This window comes from Rana temporaria, chromosome 6 (assembly GCF_905171775.1).
Source record: "Rana temporaria chromosome 6, aRanTem1.1, whole genome shotgun sequence".
Lineage (NCBI taxonomy): Eukaryota > Metazoa > Chordata > Amphibia > Anura > Ranidae > Rana > Rana temporaria.
The window spans coordinates 63,026,230-63,040,276 of NC_053494.1; the positions used below are offsets into that span (position 1 = coordinate 63,026,230).

Here is a 14,047-nt window from a genome sequence, read left to right on the forward strand (position 1 = left end):
TGGGATCATGCCTGTAGCTGCAGACATAATACTGGTATAACCCCTTCAACCTGATGACATATGGTATAGATAGAGGGATCTCAGGGATTCCCCACAACCCCAAAACTCCAATGAAAAAATGTGGGCGGGGAGGACTATACCGGTACTGTTTTGTATAGGTTCAAAAACCTGAGTAATTCATATTGAGTAAATTTAAAAAGATTTATTTACATACAGACATTGTAGACAAAAAATAAATGAAAACTACATTACATTGAAACGCATTTACAGAAATACAAACTTGACCACAATCTGGTCACCGGTTGTGCAATCCCATTTCTTAACAAAAAGGGGTGGGGTGTCGGTGAAGAAATTGGAATCATGAGACCAACAGTCTCTAGTCTCGACTAGTTTCGCTTTCGCTTTGTCAGGAGACGGTCTAAAATATGACATAAAACATACATAAAACATTAAAAACAACAACACATCAATGTTTATCTATATCGGGGGTTTATTTGAAAAACATCCAGAGAAATCATATGATATGTAGTAGGGGAATTTTTTGTCACATCATGTCTCCTACCTAGAGGCACAGCATCCCTTAGCCCCAGAGAGGGGGTCCCAGACAAACGGTGGATAGATATCTCACACGTGAACCAAGACCAAGTCTTTGAGGTAGACCTGGATAATAAGAATGTATATCAGTGATAATAGTAAGTTAATTACAAATTGTATCAGTGATTGTGGTGAGTATAGATAGCTACTGAAAGGTGCAGTAGTGTGAACCACTCAGAGGGAAACTCCCATACAAAGAAGAAAACATCATAGAAATGTTCCTCATAGAGGAAGCTAAAATCCAGTCAATTAGTGAAAAGGGAAAAAAGGAAAAAACGACAAAAGAAAAATATTAAAGTGAAAAAAGGGGGGGGGGGAGATTATGAAAAATGAGGGGGGGGGAGGGGGGGAAAAGGGGGGGAAAGGGGAGAGGGAAGATGAACATGGGTAAACGGATTTTATAAAATCCAAGGAGCGAAAACACCGGGAAGGGACTGGGAGGGTAAAGGTGAAGTGGGGGGGGGGGGTGTCTGTCACACCACCATGTACTGAATTATACCCGAGACCCGGGAAGGAAAATTGACTGGATTTTAGCTTCCTCTATGAGGAACATTTCTATGATGTTTTCTTCTTTGTATGGGAGTTTCCCTCTGAGTGGTTCACACTACTGCACCTTTCAGTAGCTATCTATACTCACCACAATCACTGATACAATTTGTAATTAACTTACTATTATCACTGATATACATTCTTATTATCCAGGTCTACCTCAAAGACTTGGTCTTGGTTCACGTGTGAGATATCTATCCACCGTTTGTCTGGGACCCCCTCTCTGGGGCTAAGGGATGCTGTGCCTCTAGGTAGGAGACATGATGTGACAAAAAATTCCCCTACTACATATCATATGATTTCTCGGGATGTTTTTCACATAAACCCCCGATATAGATAAACATTGATGTGTTGTTGTTTTTAATGTTTTATGTCATATTTTAGACCGTCTCCTGACGAAGCGAAAGCAAAACTAGTCGAGACTAGAGACTGTTGGTCTCATGATTCCAATTTCTTCACCGACACCCCACCCCTTTTTGTTAAGAAATGGGATTGCACAACCGGTGACCAGATTGTGGTCAAGTTTGTATTTCTGTAAATGCGTTTCAATGTGATGTAGTTTTCATTTATTTTTTGTCTACAATGTCTGTATGTAAATAAATCTTTTTAAATTTACTCAATATGAATTACTCAGGTTTTTGAACCTATACAAAACAGTACCGGTATAGTCCTCCCCGCCCACATTTTTTCATTGGAGTTTTGGGGTTGTGGGGAATCCCTGAGATCCCTCTATCTATATCAAAACACTAGGACAATGGTACACCCCCTATTCAATTTTATGGTTTCAACGATAAAAGGTTTAATCATATTCTGGTGACATATGGGTACGTTGCGAGGGCTGAAGTGGTTAATGCGTTCTCTGCATTAAAGCAGAAGTCTACCCTAACACTAAAACCCCTGCATCTACAGACATCCACAATCAAACACTAACCTATCTAGCCCTGTAAAGAAGAAATCTGTATACATACCTTTTTTGAACCTGATCCGACCTGATCCCACGATGAGCTGTCAGCCGTGGCTTTAGTGTGCAGTTGGGTGCAGAGGACACATCCGACAACAGAAGCACCATAGTAATAGTAAGTCCCCATTCATTTTACAGCCATTGTCGGCTGTGTCCTCTGCAAAGCTTCCGCCGCTGTAGACTGAATCGGATCGGCTTCAAAAAAGGTATGTATACTGATTTCTTCTTTACAGGACTAGATAAGTTAGTACAGTATTAGATCGTAGATGTCTGGAGATGCAGGGATTTTAGTGTGGTACTCACTTGTGTTGCCAGCAGTTTAGACATTAATGGCTGTGTGTTGAGTTATTTTGAGGGGACAGCAAATTTTCACTGTTATACACACTTATGTACACTCACTACTTTACATTGTAGCAAAGTGTAATTTCCTCAGTGTTGTCACATGAAAATATATAATAAAATATTTACAAAAATGTGAGGGGTGTACTATCTTTTGTGAGCTACTGTGTGTATGTATATATACAGTGGGGATCAAAAGTTTGGGCACCCCAGGTAAAACTTTGTATTAATGTGCATAACGAAGCCAAGGAAAGATGGAAAAATCTCCAAAAGGCATCAAATTACAGATTAGACATTCTTATAATATGTCAAAAAAAGTTAGATTTAATTTCCATCATTTACACTTTCAAAATTACAGAAAACAAAAAAATGGTGTCTGCAAAAGTTAATATCTTGTACTGCCCCCTTTGGCAAGTATCACAGCTTGTAAACGCTTTTTATAGCCAGCCAAGAGTCTTTCAATTCTTGTTTGAGGTATCTTTGCACATTCTTCCTTACAAAAGTCTTCCAGTTCTTTGAGATTTCTGGGCTGTCTATCACGCACTGCTCTTTTAAGGTCTATCCATAGATTTTCAATTATGTTGAAAGGTCAGGAGATTGTGAAGGCCATGGCAAAACCTTCAGTTTACGCCTCTTGATGTAATCCCCTGTGGATTTTGAGGTGTGTTTAGGATCATTATCCCCTTTCGGAGCTGTACATCACGCGGCAGTGTCCTAGTGCGGGCCTCCGCCCCCACCTTGCTGACACTGACACATGACGCAGCGCTTGCATCCGCGCTGACGTCACGCGCACGGTCCTGTTCCAGTGACGCTGCAGCACGGCTTCTGCGACCTTCCCTCTCCAGGGATCACCATCCGCTGGAACCCGGGATGGCTGTGGCTCTACACAGCCCAGTGTAAGTCCCTCTCTCTGCTTATACACCCTATGTCTGCTTTAGCCAACCTCACTATCACATATTCCCCACCCCCCTCCCCTTTGTCCCATTCACATAATCTTTTTAATCCCCCCCACAGGAATTCTCAGGCTGCATCACTACCTTGATGCACCTGTGGGACATGGTTTTGATCCCCTTCAACAACTTACACCCATTCACGTGGCACAGCTGTACCCCAACATGTGCCTTGCTTGGGCTCCTGCTCCCGGGACCCATTTATTCACCATTACCTTTTCTATTATCAAGGTATCTATACACTACACTCTTCATATTTTATTGCACTCACTCACTAGTTCCATCATCCCCTCACCAACCCACCCATTCACCCCCCCTCCCCCCCCTTCCTTCCCTGTCTTCCTCTCCCTTCCTCCCTCCCTGGTTTCCCTGGTCCCAATCGGCAATTCCCCTTACCCCCTCCCCCTCCCCCTCCCCCCCCACCTTTCTCCCCTGGTCCCATGCTCTTTTTCCCCCCTCACTCACTATTTCCACACTTTATTTTCACCCTTTACCGCCTTATATATTTTTCATGGTTTACGTCCACGCGTGCTTCCACCCCTCCACACACACCCCCCCCCCCCTGTGTACCTGAGGTTTGGCTCCAGCGCTCATACATATTTTGTTTATACTAGACAAATAGGTCCCTTCATACATGTGTCCCCTTTTGGTCACCGTGGGGGGATTTGTCTGGCCCCGCTTGCTGTACCCCATCGGCGGACCTGTTTTTAGGTGAGCAGTTATACCCGTGTCTTTTCCCTTTGTTTATTTACAATGTTTTTCAATCCATTACTGATATACTGTGTCACTATTTCTAGATCTTCTCCTGACGAAGCGGGTTTACCCGCGAAACTAGTTGAGATACTGCCACAACCCTCAACTCATCGCAATGTTTTCCCCTACCAGGGACCCCTGTTTTGGTGTTGTTCGGTTGTGACTATTTTAATTCTTTAATTGTCTGTCATGTTTATGTTTTGTGGAATAAAAATTAATTTTTTATATATCTCTATTCTAATTTGTAACCTCTATACTGGTACCGAGACAGTCCTAACTGGCCCCCTTTTGCTCCCTCTTGGCTCTTTGGTTCGGGGACCTCAGACTCAAGTACCCTATATCCATTTGTAGAAGCCATCCTCTCTTTAACTTCAGCTTTTTCACAGATGGCATCAAGTTACCATCCAAAATTTGCTGAAATTTTATTGAATCCATTTTTCCTTCTACTCGTGAAATGTTCCCTGTGCCAACCCCAAAGCATGATTGATCCACCCCCGTGCTTAACAGTTGGACAGAGGTTCTTTTCATTAAATTCTGTGCCCTTTCTTCTCCAAACGTACCTTTTCTCATTCCGGGCAAAAAGTTCTATTTTAACCTCATCGGTCCACAGAACGTGTTTCCAAAATGCATCAGGCTTGTCTATATGTTCATTTGCAAAGTTTAAACGCTGATTTTTGTGGTGAGGACATAGAAGAGGTTTTCTTGAAGACCATATTTGTACAAGTATCTCTTTATAGTGGAATAGTGTACCACAACTCCAGTGTCTGCCAGATCTTTCTGGAGGGATCGTGCAGTCAAACGTGGGTTTTTAATTGTTTTTCTCACAATCCTGCAAGCTGTTCTGTCTGATATTTTTCTTGGTCTTCCAGATCTTGCTTTAACTTCCACTGTTCCTGATGACTGCCATTTCTTAATTACATTCCGAACAGAGGATATTGACATCTGAAAACGCTTTGCTATCTTCTTATAGCCTTCTCCAGCTTTGTGAGCGTCAACTATTTTCAGTTTCAGTTTTCTAGACAACTGCTTAGAAGAACCCATGGTGCTGATTGTTGGGGCAAGGTCAGATGAGTCTGGGCATTTAAAACCTTTGAAATTGACATTACCTGGTCTTCCCAGACGATGATTGTGAACAATCCATGACACTGGCAGGTTTCAGCTTTGCAAAGGGGGCAGTGCATGCTATAAATTCTGCAGGGTGCCCAAACTTTTCCAGACGCCATTTTTTTGTTTTCTGTAATTTTGAAAGTGTAAATGATGGAAATAAAATCTAACTGTTTTTGACATATTATAAGAATGTCTAATCTATAATTTGATGCCTTTTGGAGATATTTCCATCTTTCCTTGGCTTTGTTATGCACATTAATAAATTTTTTTACCTGGGGTGCCCAAACTTTCAATCCCCACTGTATATATATATATATATATATATATATATATATATATATATATATATATATACACACACACACATTAGGACTGTTACTGATTAAAAATTAATTCAATTAATTATAACGCACATACATTTTTCGGATCACCACCATATATAGTCCCCACTGTAATATCCACAGACATCTCCCCCACTGTAATATCCACAGACATCTCCCCACTGTAATATCCACAGACATCTCCCCACTGTAATATCCACAATCACCCCCACTGTAATATCCACAGACATCTCCCCCATTGTAATATCCACAGACATCTCCCCACTGTAATATCCACAATCGCCCCCACTGTAATATCCACAGACATCTCCCCAGCTGTAATATCCACAGACATCTCCCCCACTGTAATATCCACAGACATCTCTCCCACTGTAATATCCACAGACATCTCTCCCACTGTAATATCCACAATCACCTCCACTGTAATATCCACAGACATCTCCCCTATTGTAATATCCACAGACATCTCCCCACTGTAATATTCACAGACATCTCTCCCACTGTAATATCCACAATCTCCCCCACTGTAATATCCACAGACATCTCCCCACTGTAATATCCACAGACATCTCCGCCACTATAATAGCCACAGACATCTCCCCCACTGTAATAACCACAATCTCCCCCACTATAATAGCCACAGACATCTCCCCACTGTAATATCCACAGACATCTCCCCCACTGTAATATCCACAGACATCTCCCCACTGTAATAGCCACAGACATCTCCCCACTGTAATAGCCACAGACATCTCCGCACTGTAATATCCACAATCTCCCACACTGTAATATCCACAGACATCTCCCCCACTGTAAAAGCCACAGACATCTCCGCACTGTAATATCCACAATCTCCCCCACTGTAATATCCACAGACATCTCCCCCACTGTAATATCCACAGACATCTCCCCACTGTAATAGCCACAGACATCTCCCCACTGTAATAGCCACAGACATCTCCGCACTGTAATATCCACAATCTCCCACACTGTAATATCCACAGACATCTCCCCACTGTAAAAGCCACAGACATCTCCGCACTGTAATATCCACAATCTCCCCCACTGTAATATCCACAATCTCCCCCACTGTAATATCCACAGACATCTCCCCCACTGTAATATCCACAATCTCCCCCACTGTAATATCCAAAGATATCTCCCCCACTGTAATATCCAAAGATATCTCCCCCACTGTAATATCCACAATCTCCCCCACTGTAATATCCACAATCTCCCCCACTGTAATCCACAGACATCTCCCCACTGTAATATGGTCCACATCTTCCCCACTGTATAGGAAGATTAGTGCTTGCTTAGTCTTTCCAGATAAGCTGGCCAAACACGAGCAGTTGAGGCCGGGTGATGACGTCAGCGCGCCGCTCTAGACTCACCTAGGCCGCCGCCGGGTGGACCAAGATGGCCACTGCTCCGGGAGCTAGGCCGAAGCTGCGGCCTTTCCTATGGGCAGCAGAGCTCTGCGGATCACGTGGTGTGCCGATCTGCATATGGTGACCCGTTCGGACCAAGGATCATTTACGATCCGTTGCACCACTAGTACCGTTTAAAAGAATTTTGATTGATCAAAAAAATGTACGATTAATGAAGGAATTAATCTTTAATTTCCACAGCCCTAATATATATACACACACATATATATAAATATATATAACATTTTGTGGAACATGCAAGCCCAGGCCACCTACACAACATTACAAAATGACTCATAGTTCTTACAACAAATATCCACTTTTGTAAACAACTGTCAATAGGTCAATAATATACCTTCTGAGTGTTTTCCATGAATGTGTATACTTTCTGACTACATGCTATTTTCTCTCAATAGCTCTATTTTCTACTATTGTCAATAGATACCTCACCGAGCCTCACAATTAGTGTCAGCTGGATGTTAGTAGTATTATAAGAAGCAAAAATCCATTCAAGAATATTTGTAAATTCACTTTTTCATCCAAAATTAAAAAAATGACTATTATATCATTAAACGCAAGAAGTTTATCTGATGACCAAATCTTTAGTTAACAAATAGTATATTTGATCAAAAAAATTGTAAATATCATATGGTACAACAACATGAAAAAATGCCCATTGTATTCTTTAGTGAACTGACTACAAGTGTAAACTTGCTGCTCAAATAAACGTATTGGCAAAATTCATAGATGCTTCATGGATAAGACGAAAAAAGGCCCAAATCACTAAACAATATGAGATAACTCAGTGGCATTGTTTTACTTTTAGTTTAAAGTGACATTAACCACTTGCCATCTGCACTATAGCAGTTACTGTTACAGAGCAGCAGCTGTGCACTGGATCATGCATATATAGGCGATTCCGCACTTCTGGGTAGGGGGTGTGCATGATTACACACAGTGGAAGCCGATCGGCTGGTGCCAGGTACTCATTGTCCGTCGGCACCCGCCGATCATCAGGCAGAGACACAGAACTGTGATCTATCTATGTAAACAAGGCAGATCGCTGTTCTGACAGGAGGAAAGGGATGGATTTAGTGTCCTTGCAAAGCAGGGAATACATTTAATCTCTTCCCCTAGTAAAAGCACCTTACACAGTTCACATAAACACTGGTTAGGCACACAATTAACACTTTTATTGCCCCTGATGTTAGCCCCTTTCCATACAGTGTCATTAGTACAGTGACAGTGCATATTTTTTAGCACCGATCACTGTATTTGTGTCACTGGTTCCCAAAAGGTGTCAAAAGTGTCATAGATTAGATACTTTTTAAATAGTAATAACTAACAATTTATCTTTTCTTAGGCTACTTTCACACTGAAAGTGCCCGGCGTTAACGGTAAAGCGCCACTAGTTTTAGCGGTGCTTTACTGTCGTTTTAGTGGTGCTTTTCGGCTGCTAGCAGGGCGCTTTTGCAAACATTACATACAAATCAAATTGGTAGGTGAAAACATCCATATCAATTGTGCAGATTGTGCTCCAAACATCAAAGGGCAGTAGTGCTTCAAACTTTCAGGTGCATCACACACCCCTCCTGTGTCCCCACTCACCAAAATAAATAGACCCCTGGCTTTTCAGTCCAGGGGTCAATCAGGCTAGAACATTGGCCATCAATGGCTATTCACAGAAGGATCCACTGAAAAACTTCCCCAATCCTTGCAGTCATAGATGGATACTGACACCGAACTCCGATCCTCCACAACCTCTGCTCACTTTCACTCTGAAGAAGAGGTTAAAAGCATCCATGTTGCGGCACTGCCCATTTCAGTGGGCATTTTGGAAGCATGAGAGGCACTTTACAGGTGCTATGTTTAGTGCTAAAATGCCTGAAAAGTGCCCCAGTGTGAAAGGGGTCTTACTTGCCTCCTTTTGCTCTGTTAGATATACATACAAAAGCATTTTATTATATCTGTTTAAAGTGAAAACAAATACCAATTGATCCTGCTTCAAATCCAGTAAACCTTTAAGTTCCTATGCATTTTGCACTGTTATCTTAAGAAGTGTTAACAGCGCTGTCTAGTTTACCACTGTAAACTACAGAACACCTTCCTATGTTATGAGAAGAGAAGAGGGAGCAATATTCTGTAGCCCTAACACACTTCCTGTCCTAGATGATATTACTGCTCCTTCATACAGTAGATGCAAAAGTTGTCACTGTAGGACAGGAAGTGTGTTACTGTCAGGATCACCAGGTGAAATGAAAGAAAAAAGGGCATTGAAAAAGAAAACAAATGCAGCTACTACATTTAGGGATTAGTAATGCAGTATAAGACAAACATACAACATGTACTGTATAAATGAAGTTACAAAGCCTGATAAAAAATTAAAATTTTTTGATAATTTAAGCCTGATTCACTGTAAGACCATTTACAAAGCACAACACGGTGGCCAGCCTGCAGGGAAGCTGCAATGAGTCGCAGCCGGCTGCCCACAGTTAAAATCCCAGTGTCGGGACCAGGTGAGGACAGCGCTGAATCCCTGGACAGGTGATTGATTGTTCAGTAAAAGTCGGCAGCTACAAAAACTGTAGTGACTTAAAATTTTGGCAGATCTGACTGTAAGATTGTAATATAGGTTTTTGATGATTTTAGAACAAGTGCAAGAGCTGTATGCCCTGGAAATTTTGTATTCACCTCTTACATATATTCTATATTTATTGTTAATTTGTACACTTAAGTTTAAGAGTTTAACCACTTGCCAACCAGGCGCCGTCAGTTTACGGCGGCTGGTCGGCTCATTCCCGTGGGCTGTCCTACCTGTAAGTCGGCCCCTTTAAGTGGGATAACGGGCGCGCCCACTGCACATCGGTGACCGACGGTTGCAATGACCGCTGGCCACGAGAGGCAGAACAGATATCCCTGTTCTGAGAGGAGAGAGACAGATCCCTGAGTTCCTAATAGCTAGGAACCACGATCTGTCATTTCCTATAGTGAGTCTCCTCCGCCCCACAGTTATAACACACATTAGGGAACACAGTTAAGCCCTTGATCGCCCCCTAGCGTTACCTTCCCTGCCAGTGCATTTTATAGCACTAATGCCAATGGTCCCAAAAATGTGTAAATTTTGCGCAAATCAATCAATTAACGCTTTTTGCGATTTTTATTACCAAAAATATGTAGAAGAATACACATCGGCCTAAACTGAAAAAAAAAAAATTAGCTTTTAAAAAAATAAAATAAAAATGGGGCTATTTATTATAGCAAAAAGTACAAAATATTGTGTTTTTTTCAAAATTGTCGCTCTTTTTTTGTTTATAGCGCAAAAAAAAAAACGTAGAGGTGATCAAATACCACCAAAAGAAATCTCTATTTGTGGGGAAAAAAATGACAATTTTGTTTGGGTACTACATCGCTTGACCACGCAATTGTCAGTTAAAGCGACGCAGTGCCGAATCGCAAAAAAATGCTCTGGTCATTGAGGAGCCAATTCTTCTGGGGCTGAAGTGGTTAATATATATATGGTGATATAGATACAGCAGCAGGTGGTCATAGAAGAGAAATAGAGAGCACAGATTAATTATATAAAATGAACCCCAGATGCCTGGCTGGATAATAGCCCAGCAGGTGAGTGTAAAAATGTATATGCCTTTAAAAAAGCAATGGTTTAGGCATTTTGCTAACCATGTTACACATAATGATCAAAGAATGTAACTCTGCACAAACTTAGGCTTTTAATTATGTCTAGACGATGCCAACTAAATTACAGAAGGAAGCATTGATTTTTACAGGATCTATATGCTTTTACAGCTGAGGATACTGTTTTCTGGATGTTCATGTGGTCACATCAGTGGAGAAATCAAATTACAAACACCCCAGTTCTAGGGAAATGGCAACATAACATTCTGGACAGGACATTCTGTTAATAAAAGAGTCATAATAAAAAGATTGTTAGGAATATGCCACAGGTTAAACATTTATGGGCACTTGACGTTTACAATATTGTGGCTGAAGTCCATGTCTGCTATATGAGCTGAGCTATTGCTGCATTTTTTTTTTCCTGACCTTCGTAAGTGGATACAGAACAAATCAAGGTCGCGGCTGTGCTGATTCCACATTGATACATCTTAGCTGAAAGATAAATGCTCAAGACTAGACCTGTCCAACTCTTGCCTTTAGTTGTCAAAACATCCATTAAGTGTGAACATAAATTCATTCAGATACAAGGCTTGCTGAATGTAAATTATGTTTATTTGCATACATTTAATGCTCAGGCAGCATTCCGGGCACCTTTAGAAAGCAAAGACAAGAATATTTAAAGGAAGTTAAAGTAAAGTTACCCAGAGGCATGCGATGATCCTTGGTGGTTCAGATTATGATTTTAACACCTATGGGGTAAACACTATAACACTGGCTTGATATAGCAATGCTTGGATCATAAACAAAATTACTAAAAGGGGGGTTAGGGGTGTTCAATTTTTACTTGTCAAAGCGTAAAGTAAACCTGTGCCCGGATCATGCACATTAACCAATTGCCTACAGGGCACTTTTATCGGGTCCCCAGTGACGCTTTGTGTGCCCCCTAGTGGCTTAAGAAGGCGCAACGTCATATGAGGAAGGCTTATATGAAACTATTCTCACCAAAGTTCTCATCGCATTTGACATGCTTTGTTACAATTAAATAAAAAATAAAGGCATTAGAAGATGACTGATTGTAATAAAAAAAAAAAAAACGTACCTGAAAGCGGTGAAAATCAGAAGGTTTGAAGTCATTTGGAGAGCAGCCACACCAGTCAACAATGTGTTTGTATTGACATTTGCAGCCTAGTTTTCTATTCCAGTTTGTAATTCGCAAATTATTGTCAACCATGGTGTCACAGTAAGGGCTGTTTTCTAACACCGTATGAAAGAAGGACTGAAAAGAAGAAAAATATTAGAGGGCTGAGAGTCATTAGGAAAGTCAACAGTATGTTTAAAAAGAAACACCTATCCCATTATTTCTGTATGTTAATAAATACATTTTACTGTGGAATGTGGTAAGAGATAAAGTTTTGCTTAAATAAACATTGTAAATCCCACACCAATTCAAAAGATATTTGTATTTATAATCCACTGTAAGGATTTATGAACACAGGGCTTAAAGTGGTTGTAAACCCTCAGGGAGAACTTACACCTACAGGTAAGCCTAGATTAAGGCTTACCTTTAGGTGCTTGCAATATCTCCGAGACCTACACTGTCTCTGAGATTTTTGCAATTTCCCCAAGCGACGCCTTCAACGGCGCATGCGCCATCTTGAAAGGGCAACCTGTGCAGTTTTAAGCCGGGGTCTTGCCGTTAAAGGTGGAACCCGCGTCATGTGACTCTGGCCAGTCACAGAGCTGGAGTTCGCGGCCCCCAGAAGAAGAGGGGTGAAGAATGGATGCTCGCTGCCATGGAGGAAGACGGTGACATCACGGGCTTCTCTGGCAGGTAAGTGTCACATAATGGGCTACTATGTGATACATCATCAGGCTTTACTTCCTCTTTACAAAACAGACTTTTTTTCTGCCTGTAAATGCCCCTCTATGTTAGTCTATGTGTCCATGGACACATATGTGTTTACAGCTAGAAGAGGAGCATTTACAGGCAGACAAAAAAAACAAAAAAAAACACCACCAACACAGAAAAAGTGCTTTGCATCTCTAAACGTGTTTAGGTGTGAGTAAACGATGGACGTGTTTAGCGATTGAGTGTTCATTCATTCCAATGGCCATATTCAATTATTATCCAATCAAATCCATTAATGCTTAAATACTTGACGTGCCTTAACTTGTCTAAATGTGTCAAAATGCGTGTACAAAATGCGGCTTTTGGCATGTTTTGAAGAAGCTTCTTTCTTGCAAGGAAAAAAGGTGTTAATGGAAACTGAGTAAACGCCTACTGTGCATGAAGCCTACGTAGCTCCAACTTCCCCTTACCGGGTGTTTACCTCTTTTCTATGTGAGTATAGGTTGGTAGAATCACCCTAGAATTAGATGGCGAAAAAGCTTTAAAGTGAACTTAAAATGTGAAAATTCACTATGTTATAGGGAACAAACTAAAAATGTTGGTACCCTGAAACATTTAAATTTCTCCTGGAAAATAACAGTGCACTTCCTGTGCCTAGGCACTCCTGTGCATTGAACCTTCATAATTATACATCTACAATGTAAGAATAAAAAACTGTATGCCCATGACTGCTAATCTCACAAGGTTTAGAATGAGGTCTGCTGATGTCACCACTGTGATGTTTGCTGGAGAGAAAGCTACAGTGTCAGCATCTCCTTTCTTCTGCTTCATTCGTTCTGAAGATCTGTGCTTTTTGAACCACTCCTACTGCTTATGCTTCATTATTTCTTTATCGATCATCATACAACCAGTTATGAGGATGGCAGATATGACATAAGGAGTACAGCCTTGCCCTATGACTGACACTAGCCCTTTTATGTCTGCTTGTCTCTTTTTTAGGCAAAGCTCCCAAAGTTCAGGTCAACTTTAAAATTATAGTTATAATGCACTGTTCACCATACCTATCCCTTCACTCAAGTTACAAGAAAGAAGAGGCTCCTTCTTTAGCTAACAAGAGAACCTGACCAGCTACCAAAGATATGTGAGGGAAGTCTGTCAGATTTTCTTTTTTATCAGAGCCACCTTTGCCATTTCTGAATGTCTAGAGCACTGGTCCAGACTAGGTATATAGTCAATTTCACATGGACAATTGAAAAGTACATACAGTACTTGTTCCAAGTCAGGCTGCAAAGTACATACTTGAGTAGTGAAGGAGGATTAATGATACCATTGCAGCCCAATAAATTATTTCTTTATACTTAATAATAACCAGTTTATTAGCTATGTCTTAAATGAGAACACCACATTTGGTCATCGTGGTGTGGGACAAGATTGGATTTCTAATCTCTGAGAGTTGGACACCAGTTTAATATCTAAACCTTTCCAGAGTTTTTGCCCTTGGTAGTAAAGGAATATATCTGTGTGGATGTCCACTATTTCTA

At 41.0% G+C, this 14,047-nt stretch overlaps 1 protein-coding gene and 1 long non-coding RNA gene across 2 annotated transcripts in view; one reads left to right on the plus strand and one right to left on the minus strand.

Annotated features, from left to right (window-relative positions):
• Positions 1-14,047, minus strand: part of XYLT1 (xylosyltransferase 1) — a 421,691-nt gene that overhangs the window by 38,190 nt on the left and 369,454 nt on the right. The window contains exon 7 of the mRNA XM_040356908.1: positions 11,757-11,933. Within this exon, the coding sequence (XP_040212842.1) occupies positions 11,757-11,933 (177 nt within the window). The remainder of the gene's footprint in view (positions 1-11,756; positions 11,934-14,047) is intronic.
• On the plus strand, positions 3,273-4,376 carry LOC120943543. Its single transcript, XR_005750293.1, has 4 exons — positions 3,273-3,339; positions 3,458-3,624; positions 4,008-4,104; positions 4,191-4,376. It is a non-coding gene; the product is annotated as an uncharacterized LOC120943543 (long non-coding RNA).